We start from the raw sequence: 26,758 nt of genomic DNA on the forward strand, positions 1-26,758 counted from the left end.
CCCCCTCCCCCCAGCAGAGGGCAGCAAAATGCACTAGCAACAACAGACTGGTAGAAGATCTCCAACATCTTGCTGCACACGTTGAAGGATCTCAGCCTCCTCAGGAAGTAGAGTCGGCTCATCCCCTTCTTGTACACAGCGTCAGTGTTGCCCTCCAGTTCAGTCCGTTGTCGAGGTGCACTCCCAGGTACTTGTAGTCCTCCACCACAGCCACATCCTCTCCCAGAATGCACAGGGGCAGTGGAGACGTCCTCTTCCTCCTGAAGTCAATGACCATTTCCCTGGTCTTGACTTCATTCTGAAATGCCTGGATGGGATTCCTTTCTTTACTTCCTGTTCAGTTCAGTATCACACTGACCTCACCGTGATACGGAACTGAACTCAGCCAATAGCAGCGCGAGCCGCTCCGTACAGCCGACCCGAGCGGAGGAGCCATGGCGCGGAGGAGCTGCCACTTTCGCTGCGAACCAAAACTTTCTCTGTTTCCATACCTCAGGAAGAAGACGTGAAGAACAAGTGGCTTTTATTTTTACCACTGTTCCCCCGGAGCAGAAACCCAAAGTATGGTTGTGTTCTCCACACTTCACATACGCGATGGTTTTTCATCACAACACGGTAACCTCTTAAACCCAGACGCAGCAACCTGTAAGAAACAGCGTCTCAGGACATGTGAACATTTAACAACCTATTATGTGTAATAACCTATTATAATGTGGCATACCCGCTGAACGGACGGAATCTCAGCTACCAGACCATATCAACCATGTCTACCAAAAACGAAACACAACTCCAACACCAAGCGTCTAAATCAGCACTGAACGGAAACGAGCTAACGCTACATAGCACCGAGTGAGCGATGGCGATTTTTTTACTTCATGCTATCTGCAAAAAACCACATATCATATGAAGCCTGAGATTCCACAGATTCCATTGGTATAAGTCTCATCACTGTACGACCAACTGTATAAGCAGGTCTTTGCTGTTCGTTATCAAAAGTTGTGTTCAAGGTCATAAAAACGCTGCTGAAGGTCAACGTCTCTGTCACTGTGAGGTGATGACTGATATCCATCAGAATTTATTTGTAATAAACTGGTACTGCACAACAGGCGATGCCATTTTTCACAGTTTCTTTCAGGGGCGGGACATTTGACAAATCTCTAAGCAGGTTGACCAATCACAGCTGAGTCACCAGCTAACCAATCAGAGCAGAGTGGGCTTTTGCAAAGGTGGGGGCATGGGCTCTTCAGAGCGTTTTCAGATGGAGTGAAAAGTAGCCATTTATGCACAGGCAGTGTGAGGAAAATAAAGCGCTGTTTCAACATTGAAGCATGGATCTGAAAAGTAGCAGAATAGGGGACATTTAATCCTCCTTAAAAGGTAATTGAGGACAGATTTATGAGAAGATATTGATGTATTCAGATTAGACTGTGAAAGGAACTACAGCACGGTCACATGACTTCACCTCTCCACCGCTAAGCTAAAGGAGGCTAATGTTGGGCTATAAAGGAACTACAGCACGGTCACATGACTTCACGTCTCCACCGCTAAGCTAAAGGAGGCTAATGTTGGGCTATAGAGGAACTACAGCACGGTCACATGACTTCACGTCTCCACCGCTAAGCTAAAGGAGGCTAATGTTGGGCTATAGAGGAACTACAGCACGGTCACATGACTTCACGTCTCCACCGCTAAGCTAAAGGAGGCTAATGTTGGGCTATAGAGGAACTACAGCACGGTCACATGACTTCACGTCTCCACCGCTAAGCTAAAGGAGGCTAATGTTGGGCTATAGAGGAACTACAGCACGGTCACATTACTTCACGTCTCCACCGCTAAGCTAAAGGAGGCTAATGTTGGGCTATAGAGGAACTACAGCACGGTCACATGACTTCACGTCTCCACCGCTAAGCTAAAGGAGGCTAATGTTGGGCTATAGAGGAACTACAGCACGGTCACATGACTTCACGTCTCCACCGCTAAGCTAAAGGAGGCTAATGTTGGGCTATAGAGGAACTACAGCACGGTCACATGACTTCACGTCACCACCGCTAAGCTAAAGGAGGCTAATGTTGGGCTATAAAGGAACTACAACACGGTCACATGACTTCACGTCACCACCGCTAAGCTAAAGGAGGCTAATGTTGGGCTATAGAGGAACTACAGCACGGTCACATGACTTCACGTCACCACCGCTAAGCTAAAGGAGGCTAATGTTGGGCTATAAAGGAACTAAAATCTCTTCAGCTTGTGTTAACCGCAGACCTTACTTCAGGATAACAATCAAAAACACACTCAGTAACCATTGACCTCCAGACCAGGGGACAGAGTTGAAGTGTTTAAGGAGCCTCTATAAAAACTAAAAGATGTATTAAAGATATTTCAACATGCCGACAGAAGTTAGAAAATATTCTAGAGAAACTTAATTCGCAAAAACCTCAGACTTGTTAGTTCAGCCCAGTATTCACACACACACACACACACACACTGCTGTGTCACGAAAACACAGTCAGTCATGCATGGAGAAGAAAGATTTCCTGCTCACACACACTTACACTCTCTGTCCCTTTGGAGCAGATGGCTCCACAGTCATAGCTGATGTTTCACACATCAATGAAGCACACCATGTACTCACACACACACACACTCTCACACACACACACACACACTCACACACACACATACACGCGCGCACACACGCACGCACACACACACGCACAAAGTGTCCTCGTCTGCGTTAATTTATGGACTGAGGAGCCATGTTGGTGGGGACTTAGCTCAAACCTCATAACACACAGAATCTCTCTCTCTCACACACACACACACACACACACACACACACACACACACACACACACACACACTCTCTCTAACAGGCAGTGTGTTATGGTGTAGTATTGTCGGGGGTGTTGTTGGGCCGGATGTCAGAATATTGCACCATAACCTCGGGGATGAAGCAGCTTTTACTCTCAGCAGAGTCTGAGGTTTTAATTGAAAACACTCAGCTCTAAACACACACACACACACACACACACACACACACACACACACACACACACACACACACACACACACACACCTGGATACAGAGAAAAAAACACACTTCCGGAGTTGTTTAAAGCAGTGTGGGGGTTTCACACACCGAGCCTGTGAAACAGCTCCATGTCAACATTTACTGTTAATTAACCTATCAACATCTCTATGGCAACCGTGATGTCGGTAAAGGTGCGAACGCTTCAGGCAGCTGGGCCGTCACGATGGATGTCATACAGGAGAGGAACACACACACGAGGCGGATCACATTCACTGTTCTTCTTCTGTGGTTCTATAGGTGTAGTGCATGTAAACGGTCTGCAGAGGCTCAAATCCCCGTGTTCCTCTCTTGTTTACTTACGGAATATATGGAACCCTCGCGCTCCTATTGGGTAGCGCTCCGACACAATGTACGTGATAGGCTGAGAGGCGGGACATCTCTAAGCTGGTTGACCAATCACAACAGAGCAGACTGGTATGGTAACGGGTTTAAAACTGATAACCGCAGCTCTGTTAGAATATAAAGTAATACAGAAAGTATATTAACATATTATATAAAGAGAATTAGCTCCTCCTATTTACGTTACAAATAGATGACGGTGTTAGAAGATTAATAAATTACAAGAAAATAATACAAATGAAAACACGACGTGAAATACAAATAAAATGCAAAGAATAGAATACAACAATGAAGTGAAACGCCATAAAAAGTAGGACTAAGACAGACGGCGCAGCTCTGAGGCTGTATAAGAGAGAGTGATGCAGGCTGTTGAATGATTTTTAAAGCGCTGTGATGAAGGAGGCCTCTGCCCCCCTCCGTGCTGACAGCAGGAATAGTAACACAGAAACAGAAGCAGTCGAACGTCTCCAAGATCCCAATTAAGCTTCAGACAACAGAGAGCTTCATCAGAGAGGTAAACGCTCACCTGTCACTGAGAGAGTCAGACCTGAGAGGGAGGTTTGAATCTGGAGCGCTCACTCAGATCAGGACGACATGGCAGGGAGAGAAACGAGAGGATGTCTTTGATTACTTCTGGTTGTTAAATACTCCTGTAGTTCTGCTGAATGTACCTTGCTGATATCTCTCTGTGGAGGAGAGACTGTATTCTGCTGATCCCAAGGTCCAGGAGTACCGCCCGGTTCTCACCCATGCAAGGAAACTGAGCTCTGGCTCTACGATCATTCTCTCCTCAGCTGCATTAACAGGCGTTCCCTTTTAATCACATTTCCCCTCAATCTCCAGAAGCCAATCATCGTGCTGCAGACACACTTTGAATCTGTCCTCCTCTCTGCTGCAGTCAGGTGGGAGTTCAGGAGAGATGAAACCAACCCATCCACCTCCTGGCGTCACGTGCAGGGCCCAGGAGAGCTGATCCAAAGACCTCACCTCCTCTTCATCCCACCTTATATATATGTTTTTGTTCAACGGTTAAAAGACTTGACTAAAGGGAGGGTTCACTTTCTGAAATAAACTGTGTGAAAGTGAGACAAGTACAGACTTTACTCTCCTTATCGGTGGTATTACTCCTGTCTTATCGGTCCAAGGAGCTTTAAATGCTCATATTTAACAGAAAAGTTACAAAAAGTAAAAACCTGTCTGCGTAAATTCCCTTTTTGATTAAATGAATATAAAAGTTTTGTCCATTTCTGCAGAATTGACTATATTTTTGTGAGGGTCATTTCATTATTTTGTCCAAGGGGACCTAAAAAAGCTCCAAAAGCAATGCAGTATAAGTATCTCAGAGCCCACTTATTGTCCTGTATGTTCATTTATAAACAGCTTTTTCTCACAGTTGCCAGAAAAGCTGCAGAAAATAAAAACATCTCTACATAAATCATGCAAATCTCCCTTTTCCCTTTCAACATGCTCTAACCCCAGCCCTGTATTTCGTAAATGTTTGCAGAATCTTCAATATTTCTATGAAGGTCACTTATTTATTACGTCCAAGGCGACTCAAAATAACTTCCTTTATGTTTGTTTTGATGAGATTTGCTCTCAATCGACAGAGAATGAAGCCTATCTGCAGAAACCGTTAGATCAGAGCGTCCACACTGATCTGTGTCTCTGTACGGACGCTAACCCTTCCTCTCAGCGCAGCGGGATATTCGATTCTCCTCAGACGTGTTTCACGCAGTTTCATCAGACCTGCAGAAGATGTCCAGCGCGGGAGATCCAGGGCGACGATCGTCATGTACGGCAAATTAAATCTCTGATCCGTCTCCTCTACTCCGGGGGACCAGCCTCTCAACTACTAGGAGTGTGTTTACGGTGTGTGTGTGTGTGTGTGTGTGTGTGTGTGTGTGTGTGTGTGTGTGTGTGTGTGTGTGTGTGTGTGTGTGTGTGTGTGTGTGTGTGTGTGTGTTTGTGTGTGTGTGTGTGTTTGTGTTAGTGGAAGACACTTAACCTCATGTTTGCAGAGTTTACATCCAGTTTCAGAAGCTTTTAAAGGTGCTGTCAGGTCTTCATCTCTTCGAGTCGTTCAGAAGGAGAGGACGTTGGGTTCAGGGTTTCTTACGGGAAATATAGTTTGATTGGTTAGGATTCTATGTCTCTGCATCTTTGGTGTGTGTGTGTGTGTATGCTCCACCTCCCCCGGCCGTCAGAGCGTAGCTTCAGCAGCACAGCTAGCCGCTCACACCCTGGCCTCTTAGCTGATGATGCTAGTTTTGCTAACTCCTGTTTCTTGCAGTCTTCCTGCCTGACTCCGTCTCCTCCTGGAGGACCTGGACCTCACTCTGGACTGAGGACCCTGCCTGTCTGGCTCCATCCCCCTGCGCCTCCCGTCAGTATTCATAACTCTCTCCTGCTTTAGCCTCAGTGTTCTGCTCCCATGTGAAACCCTTCAGCGTGCTGTCCTCTGGACGTCTCTGTCTCTTGGTCTGATCATTTGTGGCTAAAATCTACTGTCTTTTCTTAGGAAAACCACGTCAGTTTTCTCAGTTCAATGTCCAAATAAAAAAAACACTTGTGACACTCGTCCGTCTGGAGAGACGTTTCTACACAACGTCTGCAGAGGGAGGAGATCTGCACAGATATTACTCATTTAAATTATTCTGACGACCACGGTGTGAGACCATTGGATACAGAGAGCACAAGACGAACACTATCATCTCCATCTGTGCAATGCAAATGATCCAGAGTCCCCTAAATCTTCAAAATCCACCTAAAATTCAGCAGAATCAGCCCAAAGAGAGTACAAATATGGCCTCTCTCTGGCTAGTTTTGCTATTTTGGATCATGAAAAAGGACTCAGCCTCCTCATTAACCCCAAAACCACTCCTAAAGTTTACAAAGCAGCCAAGCTAATCGTCTATAATGCTTATTAATGCAACTTGTAAATGCTGGAGACCCCCACTCTACATCTCTACCATCAATGAAGCCTCAGAGTGAACTCTGTCAGATAATGCATCTCTCCGACACGCCGCCTCAGCTCCTGATGCACGGCCGTAGGAGACGTATCGACAGCAGTGAGATATGATGTGACGGCAGGAGGCCGGACAGAGACCGTGAGGACGATCTGTTGATTCATTATTAACGATCAGCCTATTAACGAGCACCTCCTGCAGAAACACTTCATTCAGCAGACCAAGGAGTCCTCAGATCTGCTGACTGAGAGACAACACTGTGTAAGAGCTGCAAGAGCGACTACAGAAACACAGCATAAAATACTGAATCCAGATTACAGCTCTGAGGGAACAACACTGCCAGAGCAGCAGAGTGAACCAGGTTTAAGAAGCTTTCATCTCAGCACATTTGTCAGAATCTAAAGAAGTGATCATGTAAATCTAACATTATTCTTATTAATATTGTAATGCTCGTTAATCTGTGTGACGTGAACGTTTCACCGTGCTGCTGACCCCTGAAGTCTCCCAGCTGTGGCCCGCGGCTCCGGGGGCAGCAGAGTGGGCTTCCTCTCTCTGGGTAAATGTATATTTGAAGAGAGATGAAAAGCTCTTTAAAGGTTAGAAACCCGGAGCTGAGGAGCCCCCTCCCCCTTTACCTCCCCCACTGCCTCTCCCTGCCTCCAACACAAAGTCTATTAACCTAATGGAAGTGGCAATTAATTAAGAGAGCAAACACAGTGATGAAGAGGCTGACAATCAGAAGGGCTCTCTGGCTCCGCTGTAATGCACAACAAAAACAATCACAGAGTGGAGTCATGTCAACATCTGCAGTCAGCCCTTTCAAAACGAAAGCACGAAGATATGCTTTCCCTGTCTCACAGACACTTCTGGATGTGAAATGACCAAAAAAGGCCTGTAGATCAAAGACCTGAAGGTCAGGGATTAGACACACGGTGCTTAAACCTTTCAGAATAAAAGCACTGCGAAAAGTAATAAATATGTTATTGATTTCCAAAATAAAAGCACGTCCACATGTTTTCTCTGTCTCACAGCAAACTCTGGAGATGAAATCACAACAACAAACACTGGAGTTTAGGACGTGAAGATCACACTGCACAAGCTGCAACCCTTCATAATAAAAGCACCGTGAGAATAATACATGTGTAATTATTAACAAAATAAAAGCTCTCAAAAATCTTTGTCTCTCAGCAACTTTCTCCAGTAACCTGACAGTCCCATTCACCAGCGCGCTGTTAACCCTTTCAAAGTAAAAGCCCTCATCATGTGTCTCACAGGTGAGGAGATTCTTACCCGGTGTCCTCCGGCTCCGATCGGTCCCCGGAAAACCCCCTTGATGCTCCGCAGCTGTCCGTCGTGCAGGTGGGTGGAGCTGATCACTATGTAGTAACACGCCATCGGTCCACTTCAGATCCCAGCGAGTAGAAGTCCTCTTCCTCTCCTCTGATGGAGGAGTACAGCAGGAGTTTCTCAGACCTCCTCCTCCTCCTCCTCCTCTTCTCTAAGTTTGAGTGAACTCTGTAAATATTCCTCTCCTCTTCTCATGGAAGCACTCCTCTCCCGAAGTCTCCCATCTCTCCTCCCTCTCCTCTTCCTCTCTTTCTGCTGAATCTCCTGAAATCTCAGCCTCTCATTGATCTCCTCTTCTTCCTCACTTCTCCTCTTCCTCTTGGTCTTTAAGTGTAGGGGAGGACCTCCTCTCTGTGTTTCTCCCCCTCTGGTAATAGGCTCCTCTCAGATCCTCGGCTCGCTGTCCTCTCTCCTCCTCCTCCTCCTCTTCCTCTGAGCTGATCCTCAGTTACCCGCCGTTACCATCTGCCCTTTTAACGCATGTAGTGCTGACGTTTCCTCCCTCCTCCTCCCCTCTCCTCCCTCCTCATGCTGCCTTTCTTTTCTGTAATCAGCTCCCTCTCCCCCCCCTTTCTCTCTCCTTCTCTCGAGACGAAGGAGAAAAGCGCCACCTGGTGGCGGAGACGGGGACTGCAGGGAGGAAGGGAGGAGAGAGGGAGTCAAAGAAGCTACTTAACCGCTCCTCTTCACCTCCTCTCCCCCTCCTCTTCCTCTGATCTATATCATTGCATCTTGTTTTCATTTGTATTTCTTTGCTGTTATGAACTGTTGTTTTATTAGAGCTTAGTTCAAAAAGGTACAAATAATAATAATTATTGTCATTAATATTATTTCATGAGGAAAATTAATGCGACAGTTTAAATACCTCCGTTTTATCGTCTTCACTTTGAATTTCCAGACGGGGATTAATAAAGGTCCATCTTCTCTTCTGAACTACCCTCAGTAATGTGGATCAAACTGAAAAACCAGCATTATAAAAACATGTGACATGTATGTAACGGCTTTACTCCACACGCTAACAAAGCGTTCTAGTTTATTGCTCTTGCTTTAAACCAGAGCCCAGTCTGCTCTGATTGGTTCGCTGGCCGGCTCTGTTGTGATTGGTCTACCACTTAGAGACGCCCCGCCCGCCCTTAGCCTATCATGTACAATGTGTTGGAGCGTGAGCCAATAGGAGCGGTAGTGTTACTTAGAGATATTACTATGTTCTGAAACGTTGGGATTTTAGCCTCTGCAGACCATTGACATGCACTAACACCTATAGAACTCACTAGAGGAGAAAATGGGTGTTTTATTCAAGTGTTGTGACGTCAGGCTGTGACCTCTGTTCTTCCCATTTACCAGACGCTCCTGTCCTCAGAAGGGAGGAGCCTCATAGAGACGCAGCACGAAGAACTCCTCTCGGGAGAGCCAGTCATGGGAAAGCCTCTCCTGTAGTGTGTTCAGGTGTTAGTGCATGTCAATGGTCTGCAGAGGCTAGAATCCCTGTGACTATGGTGTCAGGGAATATAAGCAACTCTTTAATTATCCCCCCTTTTAGAAACTTCAGCTCCACATAGTTCCTCTGCTTGTCGTCCTGTTTTATATTTCTCTTCTGGAAATGTCACACAACCATCTCACGTTGCTTCCAGTGAAACCAGTGAACGTCGCCTGGTTTGTGTGACTCCAGCAGCCGCTCAGCGCTGTTTCCAGATCTGTTTCCTGAACTTCTGTCTCTGTAAGGCCTCCTCAGAAAGCCTCCCGCTCCTCTTTCTGTTCATGTTCTCCTCCTATTAAAGCGGGAAAACAAGCGCTATGAATAATGGTGTCTCATAGCATTCACCTCCGCTCTCCGCTCTCTTTATTACACTCCTTCAGAGCAACATGTTTACAGATCTTCTCTGGAAATGATTACAAAAAATCCAAATTTCCTGGATGATGTTTGTCTTATTTCTCCTTGGTTTATAACCTCTAATTCACTGAGTCTGCAGTGGATTGGTCCTGAAAGCACTTATATTTGTTATATTTCTCCTACTTTCGGTAATATTTTGTCCTTGAATTTGTATTTTGACAGGTTAACTGAAGTACGCCTGGTCAAACGTAAGCCCCTCCCCCAACATCAGCCAATCACGATGGAGGAGGAGCGTGTTCCGTAGTGATGTCACTATGTTCCGGAAAGGAGTTTATTTGACCTGAGTTAGATTTCAGAGCAGGTTACTTTAACTGCTCTGATGAGATTCACTGAGTGCCCCCCCCCCCCAGAGACCCTCTGGTTTACTGACCAAATAATGTTGTTGTGCTCTGAGAAAATAAAGTAGACGATAAGAGGCTTACCTGATCAACTTCCTCCCACTTTAGTTCCCATGATTCAATGCAGCAATAAGCCTAACCCCCCCCCCCCCCCCCCCCCCCCCCACCCCACTGGATTAATTTTACACAAATCTGACTGTTTCCTCCTGCTGCTTCACATCAGCTGTATATACAATATACACTGTATACAGTGTATATTGTATATATACAGCTGCTTCACATCAGCTGTATATATACAATATACACTGTATACACAGTAGAAAGAAACACATTCACGTTTCCCTCTCTTACATCTTCTGTTCTCTTGGATTCTGGGATGCCGTTCATAGAGAGAAACAAAGGGCTCTCCATTGCTCCCTCTGCAGTTCATCAGGTCTAATGAAAGCCAGCACATAACAGGGTTCAGCTTTAGGGGAAATTATTCTCCCTGTGCCCTCCGCTCTGCCTGTTAATATCCTCTCTCTGAGAGGCTGTGGCCCCCAGGGGCCCCTGCAGATGGGAGGCTCCTGCCATACTGTTGCCGACACATCCAGACGGTGAAATGTCACAAAAATGTCAGGAGAGATTCAGCGGCTTCAGAGCAGAAAGTCTCCAGTGATACAGCATCCAGCAGCAGTGAGGAAAAGGCCAACCTGTCTCACCAGAACTGCATTATATCACCCTGTAGGGACCGGGGGGGGGGGGGGGGGGGGTACCAGCAACCTGTTGACTGAACCATGGTTATATAAAGAGAACCGGATAAAGCCGAACGCTAGCCACCTTTAGCTTAGCGGTGGTGACATAAGGTCACGTGACTGTGTTGTAGTTCCTGCATAGCCCAACATTAGCTCTTCAGAAATCATAAGGTGCTTTAATATGTGGAGATTATCCTGCTGAAGAAAACCTGTAAGTATCATAACAGTTTGTTTTGAACCAGAAATGATTTTCTATAATCAAAAATCACATGAAGAAATCCCATTGAACCAGAGGGATGCTGCCGTCAGGGTCAGACTACAAAAGGTACGACATTGCGTCACTCTATAGGCGCTACCCTTCAAAGATGGCCGCCGAATGCACCTCAGTTCCCATTTCCTCTTGGCACCGTCACTATTCCTGGTTCCACTCTTTATCCCCCTGTCTCTCTGCTCTGTAGCAGCTGTGTTTATTGGACAGCAGTGTGCGGTTACCCTGGAAAAACAAAGCCCTAAAAGATATTGAGTGGTGAGCGACAGAGGGCTCCTCTCTGCAGTCAGTCTGCGTCTTTAAAGGCCCGTTAAATAATCGATGACCTTTATAGGACTGGAAGGAATTGCGAGGGATTTGGCAGAAAGTTCCTCCTCATCTCTGGCTGTGATCCAGACTGTGAGCGGAGCAGCAAACTGCAGCGCTGCGATTTCAGAGAGAGGACGCAGCGCTCGCTAATGAGAGCAAGAATCAGCAGCACGTCTCTGCAGAACGTCAGGAGGCTAACACCAGAGCAGTCTTCACCGTACAGTCACACTGAGTAAAAGTAGAAGTACTCAGATCTTGTACTTGAGTAAAGTAGAAGTACTCAGGTCTTGTACTTGAGTAAAGTAGAAGTACTCAGGTCTTGTTCTTGAGTAAAGTAGAAGTACTCAGATCTTGTACTTGAGTAAAGTAGAAGTACTCAGGTCTTGTACTTGAGTAAAGTAGAAGTACTCAGACCTTGTACTTGAGTAAAGTAGAAGTACTCAGACCTTGTACTTGAGTAAAGTAGAAGTACTCAGACCTTGTACTTGAGTAAAAGTAGAAGTACTCAGGTCTTGTACTTGAGTAAAGTAGAAGTACTCAGACCTTGTACTTGAGTAAAGTAGAAGTACTCAGGTCTTGTACTTGAGTAAAGTAGAAGTACTCAGGTCTTGTACTTGAGTTAAGTAGAAGTACTCAGGTCTTGTACTTGAGTAAAGTAGAAGTACTCAGGTCTTGTACTTGAGTAAAGTAGAAGTACTCAGGTCTTGTACTTGAGTAAAGTAGAAGTACTCAGGTCTTGTACTTGAGTAAAGTAGAAGTACTCAGGTCTTGTACTTGAGTAAAGTAGAAGTACTCAGGTCTTGTACTTGAGTAAAGTAGAAGTACTCAGGTCTTGTACTTGAGTAAAGTAGAAGTACTCAGGTCTTGTACTTGAGTAAAGTAGAAGTACTCAGGTCTTGTACTTGAGTAAAGTAGAAGTACTCAGGTCTTGTTCTTGAGTAAAGTAGAAGTACTCAGGTCTTGTACTTGAGAAGATACTGGGACTTTTTTAAAAGTCGATTTTTTGTTTTTAACAGAATGTTTTTGATGTTTTTGAAAAAATAATCTGAACTTTTTAAAAGTAGAAATTTCAAAAAATCCATAAGTTTGAAAAAAGTCAGAGTTTTTAGGAAACAGTTTGAGGACCCCTGCCCTAAAGTGTTCTCAGAGCTGGTAAAGGTGCAGCTAGTTTGAATGGCTTTGTATACTGCAGGGTAGCTGCTGGATTTACTGCAGGTGAACTACAGTCAGATTTAAGGGTCATTATATTTACTCATTAATCCAGATCTGCCTAGCAACTACAGGGATTACTTTCCCCACTAGTTATTTACCACTCATAGTAACGAGTCACTTTAATGTACAGACCCATGATCAGCGTGATTATGATAGGATGCAATCGGCTCAATGTACTCTACTGTGAATGTGTGCATGCTCTAATGTCCACTATGGGTATTAATATCATATCTGCAGTGGATGATGATCCTCTGGTGTTTTGGCGGCAGTAAACCTGATGCTTCTTTTATTTCGCTGTACAGATTAGAGGCGTGTAACTCAGGTCTGAATGGAAACGTATTCAGGTCAAGTTTTCAGTCCTCTACACGTTGTCCCAACATTAACAAGGACAATAACAACAGGTGGAATCTTCTGACACCTTTAATGTGTGTGTGTGTGTGTGTGTGTGTGTGTGTGTGTGTGTGTGTGTGTGTGTGTGTGTGTGTGTGTGTGTGTGTGTGTGTGTGTGTGAGCCAACTGGATCCCCCCCTCATTATCCAGCGAGCTAATTATCTGAAGGGAGCGAGGTTAGCAGTGCTTTGTGGAGTTGTGAGATTGATGCAGCGGCGAGGTAATCATTATAACTGATGGAGCAGAGAGAGGAATCAAAGATGTACCTCAGGACGCTGTGTGTGTGTGTGTGTGTGTGTGTGTGTGTGTGTGTGTGTGTGTGTGTGTGTGTGTGTGTGTGTGTGTGTGTGTGTGATTAGAAAACACTGCAAAGAGAACAGGCGACTTCAAACTGCAAATCTCTTTTTCGTTAGGCGTGAAACTCTCACAGTTTATTTACTTTCTGATAAATACAAACTCAACATATGTAAATATATTCTGAGCATGATCAAACAACAACAACAAGGTTTGAATGTGTGCTGATTTATTAAAGCAAATTCCAACAATTACACATTAACTCTGTGTTGTATTTCTGCACAAACACAGCTTAAGAAGACGTTCAAAAAATGTGGAAATCTTCCTGTTGCATTTGATAAAATCCTACATTGACATTTGATTATATTTTATGATAAGCATTCAATCCTCACAAAAAAAGCACCCAGTCGGATCATTTTCAGGATAAAATGGAAAGAAAACAAAGCAAACTTAACGCCGTACAGCTTAGGCACATAAATACATCCTGTAGGTGGTTTTTGATGACTTCCTCTCAAGATTCATAGAAACTAATGAAGATCTTAAGGTTAAAAAGTGATCAACTGACAAACAAACAGAGACTTATCACCAGATTTGCAGTTTTCCCTTTTAGTGTCTTTCAGCTCACTGTTTTGGGTCACCATACAGACAGCTGTTGAAACAAAAAGCCTCAAAAACAGACGTAACAAGACGTTGGAAGCTGGTGCACAGAGCGGAGCATTGAGCAGCACATTTAGCCGTATATTTGTAGTTCTTGGAGACCAAACCAGAGCTAAAAGGAGAAGAAATAAAGATCTTGCATGTGGTTCAACTGCTGAGAGATGTCCCGCCCATTCGCCTATAATGCTAGCCAATAGGAGCGAGTGTTCCGTAGTGATGTCACTAGAAGTAAACAAAGGAAGTCCTGTGTGTTACAGCTTGTCTCTGCTGCCCCTAGTGGACGAACATGTCTATGGCTTGAAGGTCAGTAGTTGCTGGTAGAAGCCGGGGTTGGGGCGAGTCGAGGGTCTGGCCAGCTTCACCTGGCTGTAGGCGTCGTCAAACGTAAGCCCCTCCCTCAACATCAGGTACCCAATCACGATGGAGGAGGAGCGGGACACGCCGGCGTTACAGTGGACCAGCGCCACGCCGTCCTGAGAGAGACGGGAGATATATCTCCCAATCAATCAGGAGCCAACATTATTATTACTACACTCACATTGCAGAGACCCGTCTCTCTGCTTATCTCCCATTAGCAGAGTTTAATCTGCAGGTTTGAAGTTCGCTCTTTATGTTCTGAGACTTTCTGAGCTCTAAACATTTTATAGTGATATTTAATGGGTTTCTGCAGAAGCTACAGAGGCTGGTATCTGAAAAGAAACCCCAAACGGTCCTCTTTAGGTCGTCATAAAGGTGCTGGAGAGCTGCTCTGAGGAATCGTCTCAGTATTTGTTCTTGGTGAGATTCTCTAATTTGAGAGTCTCCGTCCCGTCTGCAGAGTGGAGACGGAATAAATCTGAGGTTTCTCTCAAAACTTGTGATATGATTAATATTAATGTTGATGTAATTATTTTAATGCCTACAGTGCCGGCTGGCAGTGCCGCCGCTCCCATAACGCGCATTACGCGCTGTGCGTAGGGCACCAAGTGTCGAGGGGGCACCACCAAAAATAGCCTAATGAAAAATCGTCATAATAATTATAAGGCCGAAATTATTTCAGTAGACTATAGAAATATGAGGCACTTTTTAGGCACACTACTCAAAGGTACCGATGGTGCCCCCCTCTCCCCTCCCCCCTCCCCTCCCCACTCACTCATCACAACTCATAATGTTTTTTTATTGGGGGGGGGGGGGGGGGGGGGGGAGGGCATCATGAAGGAATTATGCTTAGGGCACCAAAATGGCTAGCAGCGGCACTGCCGGCTGGGATGCATTTTAAATTCAAGCCACATCTTTAGACAAAGCAGACATTTTATTCCACGCGGGTCCTGCAGAATAAAGTCTCTTTCTTCAACATAGAGCTCAATATTCCAAATACATTCTATCTGTATTCCACATGGAGCCTTAAATGACAGAACAAGTGTAGTTTATTTCACAGAAAACCTCATAAACTTAATAAATACTCTTTTATGATTCCACATGTTTCCTCATATGCAGAAAAAAAGTCTCAAAAGTCTGAATTAAGTCGCTTGAACTGAACTTGGAGCCTCAAATCTTGGAACTAAATGAATAAATTCTACAGTCTTTTTAGTTCCACATGGACCCTCAAATTCAGAGGAGTGTCTGTTATTACAAACACAGCATCAAATGTCAAAATAAAATGTTTATAATATAGAGCTTTATATTCAGAATAAACTCTCCTTTTTATTGAATTCAGAGCCTCATAAGCAGAATAAAGCCTCTTCTCAGGTGCCGCACCTGTGAGCACCCCTCGGGACGGGGGATTTAAATTAGCTCTGGCTCCACGCACGGCTCAGATAATGGACGTGTAATCTGTGCTTTCATTCCAGAGGAGAAGTCAATCAGGCGTCTCCTCTGGGTAGAACAGCAGCCAATCACAGGCCTTCACCGAGCGGCGGGACGGAGACGTGGAGAGCCACATCCGTCTCTCCGCTGCCGTAACCATAGCGACAGATCAGCTGCTGCTTCCGGACCAAAACCAAACTCAATTTAAAAAACACCAAGACTTCATCTGTTCTTTCAGAATGATTCTTGTTTTGCTGTTTTCATATCAGCACTCAGATCACACACACACACACACACACACACACACACACACACACACACACACACACACACACACACACACACACACACACACACACACACACACACACACACACACGACTTTGTGCTGAGTCACAGGAAACTGCAATCAGCTGTGTGTGCAAACTGATGGGTTAAATTGGACTGCAGATATTCAGATTACAGCAGTGGCGGTGCGTCAATAGTGGGCGCTTAGGGCGCCGCCCACCCTGACTTTTTGAGTTAAAAAACGTTATATATACAACATAATTGAAATAAGAAATGTACCGTGTTTATGGGTTAAATGTGTATGGGAGACCACTGTCAAGAACCGCTAAAATGTGTCCGGACATAATATATTGCCATTCGCCTTTTCTGAGAATAGTGCCCTGTTCCAATACCCGTAATTTCCGCCCTTTCCGCCCTGTGTTTGGGTACGTAGGGTGTTCCATTTCTAATCGCGGCAGTGAAGTGCACTGTAAAATACCCGGATAACGCCCTCAAATCGTCCATTTTTTGAAGTGTGGAGTTACTGGACACCAGAGAACTTTTAATATTGACGAGAACGTTCACTCTCAAAACCGTTCCGGTATGGTACTGCACCTGGGGGGCGCTGGTGGGCCAGTGCAGAATGAATGTGGTCCTATGGAGCCCCACCCATAGATTCCTACATTTCTTTGGATATAATTTTTTTTTAAATCACTGCTATAGTTTTTTAAACATGGAATGGATAATCCTCACAAACGACACATAGCTAGTATTTTATATTCGCTTGATTTTGACTAAAATTAGGTTTTTGTAAATCGGATGACGTCATGCGTGATAAATTGCTTTACGGCACCTTGTGTCTCTCCTTCCCTTTCCTTTCCCTCGCAGCAACAGCTGCATACGATCGCAGCTGATTTGGCTCCGTGGGACCAGAGAACTTTTAATATTGACTTGAATCCGTAGACGGGCTTTGGCGTTGTTGATGTTCTGTGGACAGGTACCACAAAGCGTATTCTTCGGTCGTAACCAGTCGTGAGTTCTTCATTGACCAATCGGCTTTCATTAGCCAGATGCTAGCAGAACCTGGGTCGCAACTGCCCAACCTGTAAGAAAACAAAAGGCTATGACCCCCAGATTATTCCACTTTTGACGAAAAATCCCTGTCGACCTCTCGGAAACCACAGTAGTATTTTGGATTTTGTAGACGATATGCTAGGAGAATGATGTAGCTAGCCGCCTAGCTCCATAGGGGTCCATGTATTCTGCACTCGCCCGCGATCGCCCCCTAGGTGAACTGCAGCCAAATTCGGTACAATGGGGGTGAATAGAGAGTGAAGGGGCTTTCCGTAGACGGGCTTTGTGGACACTCAACCGCACTCAACGGCCGCCATATTGTCTACGTACAACCTACGTAGCGGAAGTTACGTACGTACGTACGTGCCCGCGAAAACAGAAAGGAGAAAAAAGACACGTTGACGACGGCGGCGACGACAACGTATCAAAAACAGATTAAGGTTCACGAACAAAAGCAGTACAACAATGGCATCCATTTTGACAAAAGATTTGAATTATTATATTTTTCGCGGATTCTGGGGGTTTCGTTGTACACATCCAACGTAATTTCCGGTAAGTGCGGCAGGCAGGGTGAAGTTTGGAACGATACTCAGCCGTCGAATTTCGCGCACTCTCTGAGGGCGGACAGTGCACAGTGCACAGTACACAGAACGGGTAACGGAACAGGGCATTGGCAGGTCGGCTACCGTCCGTGGGCGCCGATAACATGGGAGTCTATTCGCCTTATTCACCTCGAACGTTCCACCGAGCCTGAGGGGTACACTTACCACTTCCGGGAGTTCTCACAACGCGAGTTCAATGGCGCCTCACTGCTGTGTTCCCCAATGCACATCATCAAAAAGGAAAAAATCTAACCGAGGACAAACTTTTCACCGTTTCCCCATCGATCATGGACTACGTCGGCAATGGATAGTAAAAATCAGAAGGGATCCTGGTCGTAATTTTAAGGTAAGTTTTATTGAGTTTTATATGTCTGCTGCTGTGAGGCTGAGCCGGCTCCATAACTAGCTTGTATCGCTAGCAGCTAGCCAGGCTACTGCTAGCTTGAACTCGCAAGTTTTAGTAGATAGATTAAGGCGGAGAGCCAGGTTGTTGAAATATACAGTCTAGTCCATTAGTAGTATGTTATTAAAATCTACCACCACAAATTCACTAGTATAAGCATATTCTGAGTGTATTGTTTGTATTAGCTTCTAGTCACAAGCTAACCTAGGAAACACATCACATCAGTTTTCCTAGCTAGGATGAGGATGTAGGAGTCACATTGAGTCTGATCAATGAAATTATACATGTTAAAATGTTTGTATGATTACATTTTATTAACTGATGCAGATAAACACATACACAAAAGTGTGTTTGGAGCATTTCCTCCAAGACTGCCTTGTGAAAAGCAACCCGGGGGATGTTGCAGTCGGTACTGGCCCACTGCTCCACATTTTGAATTGTTAATTCTGGCAAACAAGAAAGGTTGGTGGTCCACACTGGAGTTTCCATTGCTGGTGCTGCTGAATCTTCCATAGATCGTATGCATCGGAGTCAAACTTCCGGGTTTGTGTACCCCTCAGCCTCGTTCGAGTTTCAAAATGGCCGCCAGGTGAATAAGGCGAATAGGAGAGCTTATACTTTTCTCAGTCATTTTAGCAAGGATAGCTTTTCATTGGGGGATGAAACTTAGATCTGTGGGCGCAAATCTTTGCGCCCACAGATCTAAACATTCAACAGACGACCACTGATCGCGGGAGAACCTACACTCGGACTTTCTCCTCAAACTTGTATGCTAAGCGGAATTGGTTAGCTGGTTGTACAGTGAGCAATGCCTTTTTTTGTTTCCCTTGTCTGTTATTTCAAAGTCCTGGGACTGAAACACTTTGGACTACAACCGGGATGAAGGATCTAAAGCACTTCACACAAAAATGTAAGAAGCACGAATGTGGCCGCAGCCACCTAACCAACTGTCTTAAGCTAAACCTCTAAAAAAGTGCTATTTAAACCGTGCCGCCCAACTGCGCCCCCCCCAAAAAAATGTTCACCAGCCGCCACTGGATTACAGCGTCATTGTATGTGACACTAAAGAGGGTTTATCCTCCGATTCTATCTATCACTTTATCCTCATCTATATGTCTGAATGTACAGGTACATCTTTAATGAACGAACTCTCGCAGATTACTTTAATGGGCACATAAAATATTTAGCATTTTTCAATTAATAACTACTATTTCTGTAAAGTTCTTTAAATTAATTGCATGTAGATGAACCACAAAATAAAGATGTTGCTTTGAAAATAATCCCATGAAATATCGGTTCATTAGCATGAAGCATAACGACCGTAAAGGAAATTAGCCTGCCCTAAGGCCCCCTATTCTGCCCGGCAACAGCAATCTGGTGCATACACAACGTGTAATCTTATAACTTTATCAGACAAAAACTTACCGTTAAAATCCCGACCCTACTTATAGAGGTGTATCTGACAGGAAGCTGTTTACCTGTTGTCGAGCGCGGTCTATGAAGGCGCTGCACTCCTCCAGGTGTGACGTGATGTCGGTGTCGGGCAGGTCGAGGATCTGCAGCGTTTTATACTCCAGCTGATCCGGGAGCAGGTTCGAGACGCCGTACGCCACGTTCAGGATGTGAGTCACCTGACAGGAAGAGGAGAAACTCTGAGGACAGGAAGTCAGAGCAGAGACCCCTTCAGTTTCTGGAAAGACTGTTCTCCTTTCTTAGGATCCAAAACTCTCAGAACTGAACTGAGGAATCTGCAGGGAAATGAGCTGAGATGTGTAAGTGTGCTCTCTAGCACCCTGTATCCAGTCACATGTAGTTCCCCCGATGTTCACGAAAAGTGGTACCACGTTGCTCTTATTAGCCCTGCCTTCTCTAAAGTCAGCCATTTTGAATATTATGCCTTCTTGAATGAGTTGTTAGCTAATCTAAGCAATTTTACACCCCCTCCCTCTCCTATAACTGCTCCCATCTTCAGGACACTTTGAACACACATTGCTCGTTGTTCCGAAAATATTTCTAATTGACTTTCATTAGCCTTCTGTAAAAGTCGGCCATTTTGAAAAAGTCTTTCCTGTATTTTTAGCTTTACTTTTACGAATTCCTCTTAAATGGTAGATCGTAAGATTTAGATTTTTGGCGGGAATCATCTCATGTCAAATGTAAAGATACCTTGGGATGGAATAGTCGATAGCATAATGTACGTTGGCCCCGCCCACCCGCAAGTCTGCCATCTTTAATATTGTGCATTTTTCCAGTATCGCTAGCTAACTTTCGCACTTTACAACCCCCTCCTTCCCGTATAACGGCTCCGATCTTCAAGATGTACACACATTGCTGTCGTTGTTCCGAAAATATTTCAAATAGGCTTTCATTAGCCCCGCCTTCTCTAAAGTTGGCCATTTTGAATAATACATTTTTTTCCTGTATTTCAGCAAGCTTTTACTAACTCCTAGAGAATAGATCAGAAACATCTGAACTACGGACAGAATACTCAATCCATGACTTTTAATTACGGAGGATGAGTCCATGGATCTAACGATGAGGTCGTAGCTCAAAGGAAAACAAAGCATTTTCGACTTTATTTTAAAACACTGCAGAAATAGAGACGATGTTCTGACTTCAGTTAAATTGATGATGTACAGAATGAGAGGGCAGAGAGGAAGAGGGAGAAAGATGGAGGGATAAGAGGGAGGGTAAGGGGGAGACAGATGGCTGCAATTCACTTAGCAGTTTCTGTCTACTCTCACTTAAATAAAGTTTACCTCAGAGTCTTCTCGACATCTGCCGTTAACATCCATCCTTTTCCACAAGCTGAAGGAGAGTCTGGCTCTATAAAGTCCTAAGCTCAAACAAATAATCCAATAATAATAATCGATCTCTGATAAATATGTATATATGTATAAAGTACTCTCACGACCCGTGTGGTTCCTGATCCATAAACTGAGCTGGATAATACAGTTTTTAAAGGAGTGATGAACCCAGAGGTGGAAGAACTACTCACATCTTTTATTCCAGTAGAAGTAGTGAAAATAACTTCTGACAAGTAAAAGTCCTGCTTTCATCGTCTAAGCTGTGGCACAAAATAAACACCCATGTGTTTACTTCTGGAACATACCGACATCACTGTGTAACACTAGCCCTCCTATTGGCCAGCGCGCCGACACGTTGTGCGATGGGCTAAGGGGCAGGACTTCTCTAAGCAGGTTGACCAATCACACACGAACGACTCGACTCCTAATAATAATTGAAATGATTTTAAGGACTTCAAAATGATCGGATTTCTTTCTCTAAGGAAATGAACACCGCTCCAATCCAGTGTTCAACGAAGCTGTGTAATAAATACTGATACACACCTGATCATCAGCAGGAGAGGACTCTTTAAAGTAGAGACACTACATACTGATATACACCTGAACATCAGCAGGAGAGGACTCTTTAAAGTAGAGACACTACATACTGATATACACCTGAACATCAGCAGGAGAGGACTCTTTAAAGTAGAGACTCTACATACTGATATACACCTGAACATCAGCAGGAGAGGACTCTTTAAAGTAGAGACTCTACATACTGATATACACCTGAACATCAGCAGGAGAGGACTCTTTAAAGTAGAGACTCTACATACTGATATACACCTGAACATCAGCAGGAGAGGACTCTTTAAAGTAGAGACACTACATACTGATATACACCTGAACATCAGCAGGAGAGGACTCTTTAAAGTAGAGACGCTACATACTGATATACACCTGAACATCAGCAGGAGAGGACTCTTTAAAGTAGAGACTCTACATACTGATATACACCTGAACATCAGCAGGAGAGGACTCTTTAAAGTAGAGACGCTACATACTGATATACACCTGAACATCAGCAGGAGAGGACTCTTTAAAGTAGAGACCCTACATACTGATATACACCTGAACATCAGCAGGAGAGGACTCTTTAAAGTAGAGACACTACATACTGATATACACCTGAACATCAGCAGGAGAGGACTCTTTAAAGTAGAGACACTACATACTGATATACACCTGAACATCAGCAGGAGAGGACTCTTTAAAGTAGAGACGCTACATACTGATATACACCTGAACATCAGCAGGAGAGGACTCTTTAAAGTAGAGACTCTACATACTGATATACACCTGAACATCAGCAGGAGAGGACTCTTTAAAGTAGAGACGCTACATACTGATATACACCTGAACATCAGCAGGAGAGGACTCTTTAAAGTAGAGACGCTACATACTGATATACACCTGAACATCAGCAGGAGGGGACTCTTTAAAGTATCTCCCGGTTCACCCACCTCCCACCGGTGCAGGGTCTCCAGGTCGTGCGCTGCATCCTGAGACGCTGAAACAGAAACAGCTTCATCAGATTAACACTCACATAAACAGATTTTAAAACTGCGGCTTTCAGAAGACAGCTTTTTAAATAAAATGTTCCCGTGTTATTATTTTACTAATTGATTTGAAGACAAACTAGGATTTAAATCGCAGATTCGTCCTGTTACTCTCAAAAGAAACTCAAAGTTAAAACCAAACGCAGAACTTAATATTGTGAAAAACAACTTTATTATTTTTATTGTTTTTATTATTAATATTTTTGCCTTTATTGAACTATTTAGAAAGGCAATAAAAACTAAGACAGGTGTGTGTAAAATATTTTACTAAAATAATCAAATGATTAAATCCTAATTCTGTTTCAAATTGAAGGCCGAATTTTATACATCAAAAGTTAAGTCTGGAATGTTTTGCTCGTTATAACCACGACTGGAAACAGCCCAGAATGTTTGAATTACAGAAAAGTGCTTTCATAAAATCTGAGCCTAAACGCTTTGAACTGATGTACCGGAGTTAGTTTCTTCAAGGCTTAATGCACTTACTGTAAGGCTTGTTGGATAAAGACGTCAGCTAAATGTAGTTTATAAAATAATGACAACAGAACAGGAAGCAGGTCACACACTAATGAAGGAGGAGGAGATCCAGCGGAGACAAAGCAGGAAGAGTCTTCTTCCATTTGTCAAATATCCTTCATGAAGAGCAGGAGCAGATCCTTACAGACAGGAAGCGGGCAGCGATCCTCAGAGAGATGTGTCCCTTTCAATCTGTTCCCTCCTGATTTCCACAGATCCAGATTTATGTCGTGCATTTGGCTTTAAAGAAGCATACATCTGGATCTGAGGAGGGGTGTGTTTGGTCTGATAGACAACAGATCTCCGTCATCAACAGAAGCAAACGTTATTTAAAGTTTGACTTCAGAGATTAAACTACATTTACAGCGCTTAGTTTTCTAACTCTTCAAATAAAGGAGAAGCTGTTAAACCGTCCTGTGGAGTTCATTTCTCCTCCTTACTTTGGTCTCCTTGAACGGATTCTAAACGAACACATAAACCATCACCGTCTCCCCTCTGTCTGTCTCCTCTGTCTGTCTCCTCTGTGTGTCTCCTCTGTGTGTCTCCTTAGTGTGGCTCCTCTGTGTGTCTCCTCTCTGTCTGTCTCCTCTGTGTGTCTCCTCTGTCTGTCTCCTTGTCTGTCTCCTCTGTCTGTCTCTCTGTCTGTCTCCTCTGTCTGTCTCCTCAGTGTGTCTCCTCAGTGTGTCTCCTCAGTGTGTCTCCTCTCTGTCTGTCTCCTCTGTCTGTCTCCTCAGTGTGTCTCCTCTGTCTGTCTCCTCAGTCTGTCTCCTCTGTGTGTCTCCTCTGTCTGTCTCCTCAGTCTGTCTCCTCAGTGTGTCTCCTCTGTCTGTCTCCTCAGTCTGTCCTGTCTCCTCAGTGTGTCTCCTTGGCAGTAGTAGTAGTAGTAGTAGTAGTAGTAGTAGTAGTATAAGTAGTAGTATTAGTAGTAGTAGTATTAGTAGTAGTAGTAGTAGTAGTAGTAGTATAAGTAGTAGTAGTAGTAGTAGTAGTAGTATAAGTAGTAGTATTAGTAGTAGTAGTATTAGTAGTAGTAGTAGTAGTAGTATTAGTAGTAGTAGTATTAGTAGTAGTAGTATTAGTAGTAGTAAAGTGTATATTACCCAGCAGTAGGAAGGGTCTCACGACGCCGACCTGCAGGTCCAGACTTGTATCTTCTACAAACCCAAACCCAGCTCCTTCCTCCTGCAGCTCCTCCACCTCCTCCTCTCCTCCCCCATCCTCCCCCCTCCTCTCCAACAGCCTCCTGCCTGTCACAGTGGTTACCCTCGTGCACTGTTTCTTCAGACGGTTTTGGGAGAATCCCTCGATCTCCTGAGACAGTGAATGCATCACCTGAAAACAAGTAGAAAGGTGATCTGTTCATTACATGAAATAAGTTACAGGTTTTCTCCTTTAGCTGAACATTAATTACCAAGAAGATTTCCATTCTGATGTCTGTGTATTCCGTTAATCAGTAGAGTAGCACATGGAAAAAGTAAACACAGAGACCAGTCTCACGCCAACTTTGTATAAACACTAGCTAAAAGAATAATAACCATTTAGACAGATTATTTATTTTACATCCTAACTTAAGGTGATGAGGGCAGTCTTTTGGCCTGTAGTGTGTATATAAATACAGCTGTCCCTGAGTCTGCAGGTCTTTGTCCTGAAGCTCTACCAAAGTGTGTGAACTTAGCTTTAAGGTGCATTAGCTATCAAACTGTGTGTAAAATCTGGAATACAAAAGTGTGCATTGAAGTTTATAACGTGTATATCACGACTGTTTCTCAGTGAAATCACGGAGCTGTTTCCCTGCCTCGTGCACCCACCTGCTCTAAATGTTTAGCTCTCTCACTCAGATCATCGCTGCTTCATGATATACAGTATATACCAGTATAGAAGAGACTGAGTTGTTAGCAGGGTGAAATCCTGGGTAAAAAGGTGAGAAACACAAAGCAGCTGTAACACTGACAGCTGAGTCGGAAGCTGCGTCAACAATGCGATGCGTTCAGATGTTCACTGTAAAGTAGTTAACTACACTTTCAGAAAGGAATTGCTCAGGGTGCGGCTATGAATGCTGTTTTTTGTTTTATTAATGAACAAAGCAATCTATTATACCTAATGGTGCAACTAAGCAGTAAAACAGACAGGGGGTTAATCATTTGCATTTTGACACTCCCCAGAAAAAGTTGTAAAACTACAGTGTATAAAACCAGAACAGGTCCTGCATTATGATCCAAACTGTTAATAATGCAGCCCATTTTAAAATGATATATAAAATATTATGATTGGTTGTGTTAATAATGTGCAATATGTTAAACATGGGGCTTTCAACCCTTCAGGATAAATAAAAAGTGCGAATAAAAAATTGATTTAAAAGTCAGAATTTAATTTTAAGTCAGAAAGAAAGTCTCGTTTATTTTCGGGAGAACGTCTCAGAATTCTTTTTAAAAGTCAGAATTTTCTTTTAAGTCAGATTTCTTTTTAAATAAGTCAGAATACACAAAATTATGTTTGGGTGAAATCTCAGAAGTTTGAAAAAAAAGTAAAAATCCTGAAAAATAAATTTATTCTGAAGAAAAACCACAAACTCTCAGTTGAAGGTCACACCCCACATTTGTTTTCTCATGTAGCCATAATAGACTTCTGTAAATATTTATTCACAAATGGGGTAACATTTAAATATCTGTTATCGTATCGTAATGCATTATGCTCTCAGGTTCACTATTCCCCGAGGTTTCCCTGAACGCAGCACAGCCTCGTTGGAAAAACCAGGACAATCCTCCTCATCCTCCGAAAACACAGGGAGACGGTGGGGTGGAGTCCCGGAAACATGGGCCAGATCTAAATCCCTGCAGAAATCACGGGCTTCTTTCTCCTTTCTTTACATCACTAACAAGCTGCGGATATTATTCCTGATATTATATATTTTCCATCTGGATTGAATCTTCACATTTAACCGAAGATGTCTCGCGGAGTGATCCAGCCCAGCCAGCAGAAGCTGGCCGAGAAGCTGACCATCCTGAACGACCGCGGCATCGGGATGCTGACCCGGGTTTACAATATCAAAAAGGTTCGCACACACACACAGATATATCCCCATAAACACATAGTGCTAAATAACAGTATCTGTGAGAGAGTGGCAATATGAAAGCGGAATGCCTGATAAGCTAGCAGTGGATGTAGCATTAGCAGCGGCAGTAGCATTATAGTTGTAGCGTTAGCACAGTAGTAGCTATGGTAGCAGTAGGGTTAGCAGTGGTTGTAGTAGCATTAGCAGCAGCATAAGCAGCAGCAGGATCACTGTATGATAGCATTAGCACAGTAGTAGCCCTGGTAGTAGCATTAGCTGTATTCTATCGCTAACGGCAGCTAGATACATTCCATATCAATAATGTGTACGTTTAGTAATAATAATAAACATGTTTTGTTTTTCCACTATCGTTAATAATGCCATTCCAAACTATGCGTTAACAAGTCCTTACCTTAATCTAAATAAAGCGTCCCTTCTATCCACAAACCAATTAGCTTGCGGTAAAGTAGCCTCCAATCTCCAGGAAATGAGCCGGCCTATGAAGCCGATTTTCGGGTACTTCCTGACTCTACAGTCGCTCCATTTCGGGCTTCATAGGAGTGTCACAGGAATGAACGCAGCCCCGCCTCTCTCTCTACACGTCTATGTACAGTAGCCCGTCGGTCTAACGATTTAAGCGATTTCCAGTTCGATAAAACACAGATATAGACTTGTTGAAACCCGTATAGTAAACGTCTATCAGTTAACCGACAACCTAAACTGGTGAATTAAGCTCGCGGGGTTATCGTGCCAATCTTTAGGCCTGCGTTAGCAACGGGCGTCGTCTGTTCCATCAAAACACAGCCACTAATGCTAAC

At 44.0% G+C, this 26,758-nt stretch overlaps 3 protein-coding genes across 11 annotated transcripts in view; 1 reads left to right on the top strand and 2 right to left on the bottom strand.

Moving 5' to 3' along the window:
- Positions 1-8,172, bottom strand: part of LOC134858676 (uncharacterized) — a 48,034-nt gene extending 39,862 nt beyond the window's left edge. Inside the window, exon 1 of one of the 2 annotated variants that reach the window (XM_063874684.1) lies at positions 7,687-8,172. In XM_063874684.1, coding sequence (XP_063730754.1) covers positions 7,687-7,791 — 105 coding nt within the window. In that variant the 5' untranslated portion in view covers positions 7,792-8,172. Of the gene's footprint in view, positions 1-3,956; positions 4,171-7,686 lie in introns of those variants that run through there. The other variant, XM_063874685.1, reaches the window with a different exon arrangement.
- A 442-nt stretch (positions 8,173-8,614) lies between these two features.
- On the bottom strand, positions 8,615-26,597 carry LOC134858694 (dual specificity protein phosphatase 19-like). Of its 5 annotated transcripts, XM_063874717.1 has the most exons (6): positions 26,353-26,596; positions 24,697-24,796; positions 23,989-24,220; positions 22,280-22,326; positions 19,446-19,598; positions 13,392-14,309 (listed from the first exon to the last, which is right to left on the bottom strand). In XM_063874717.1, exons 3-6 carry the CDS (start codon positions 24,215-24,217, stop codon positions 14,127-14,129), a joined length of 612 nt encoding a protein of 203 aa, XP_063730787.1. In that variant the 5' UTR covers positions 24,218-24,220; positions 24,697-24,796; positions 26,353-26,596; the 3' UTR covers positions 13,392-14,126. The 5 variants fall into 5 exon arrangements, with proteins under 5 accessions (XP_063730790.1, XP_063730787.1, XP_063730788.1 ...); XM_063874720.1 differs by lacking the exons at positions 13,392-14,309; positions 26,353-26,596 and adding an exon at positions 8,615-9,512 and having other exon boundaries at positions 24,697-24,888; XM_063874718.1 differs by lacking the exon at positions 24,697-24,796 and having other exon boundaries at positions 26,353-26,597.
- nckap1 (NCK-associated protein 1) overlaps positions 25,642-26,758 on the top strand; it is a 48,158-nt gene continuing 47,041 nt past the window's right edge. For all 4 annotated transcript variants that reach the window (XM_063874687.1, XM_063874688.1, XM_063874689.1 and 1 more), the window contains exon 1: positions 25,642-25,940. In XM_063874687.1, the coding sequence (XP_063730757.1) occupies positions 25,833-25,940 (108 nt within the window). In that variant the 5' untranslated portion in view covers positions 25,642-25,832. The remainder of the gene's footprint in view (positions 25,941-26,758) is intronic.

The sequence above is a fragment of the Eleginops maclovinus genome, chromosome 22 (genome assembly GCF_036324505.1).
Source record: "Eleginops maclovinus isolate JMC-PN-2008 ecotype Puerto Natales chromosome 22, JC_Emac_rtc_rv5, whole genome shotgun sequence".
Classification (NCBI taxonomy): domain Eukaryota; kingdom Metazoa; phylum Chordata; class Actinopteri; order Perciformes; family Eleginopidae; genus Eleginops; species Eleginops maclovinus.

Coding starts and splice junctions, on each gene's coding strand:
- LOC134858694 (XM_063874718.1), bottom strand. CDS start 24,217: ATGCATTCACTGTCTCAGGAGATCGAGGGATTCTCCCAAAACCGTCTG. Junction 19,599..22,279: donor AGACCCTGCACCGGTGGGAG/GTGGGTGAACCG, acceptor TCTTCCTGTCAG/GTGACTCACATCCTGAACGT. Junction 14,310..19,445: donor TAGACCGCGCTCGACAACAG/GTAAACAGCTTC, acceptor CGTCTCTCTCAG/GACGGCGTGGCGCTGGTCCA.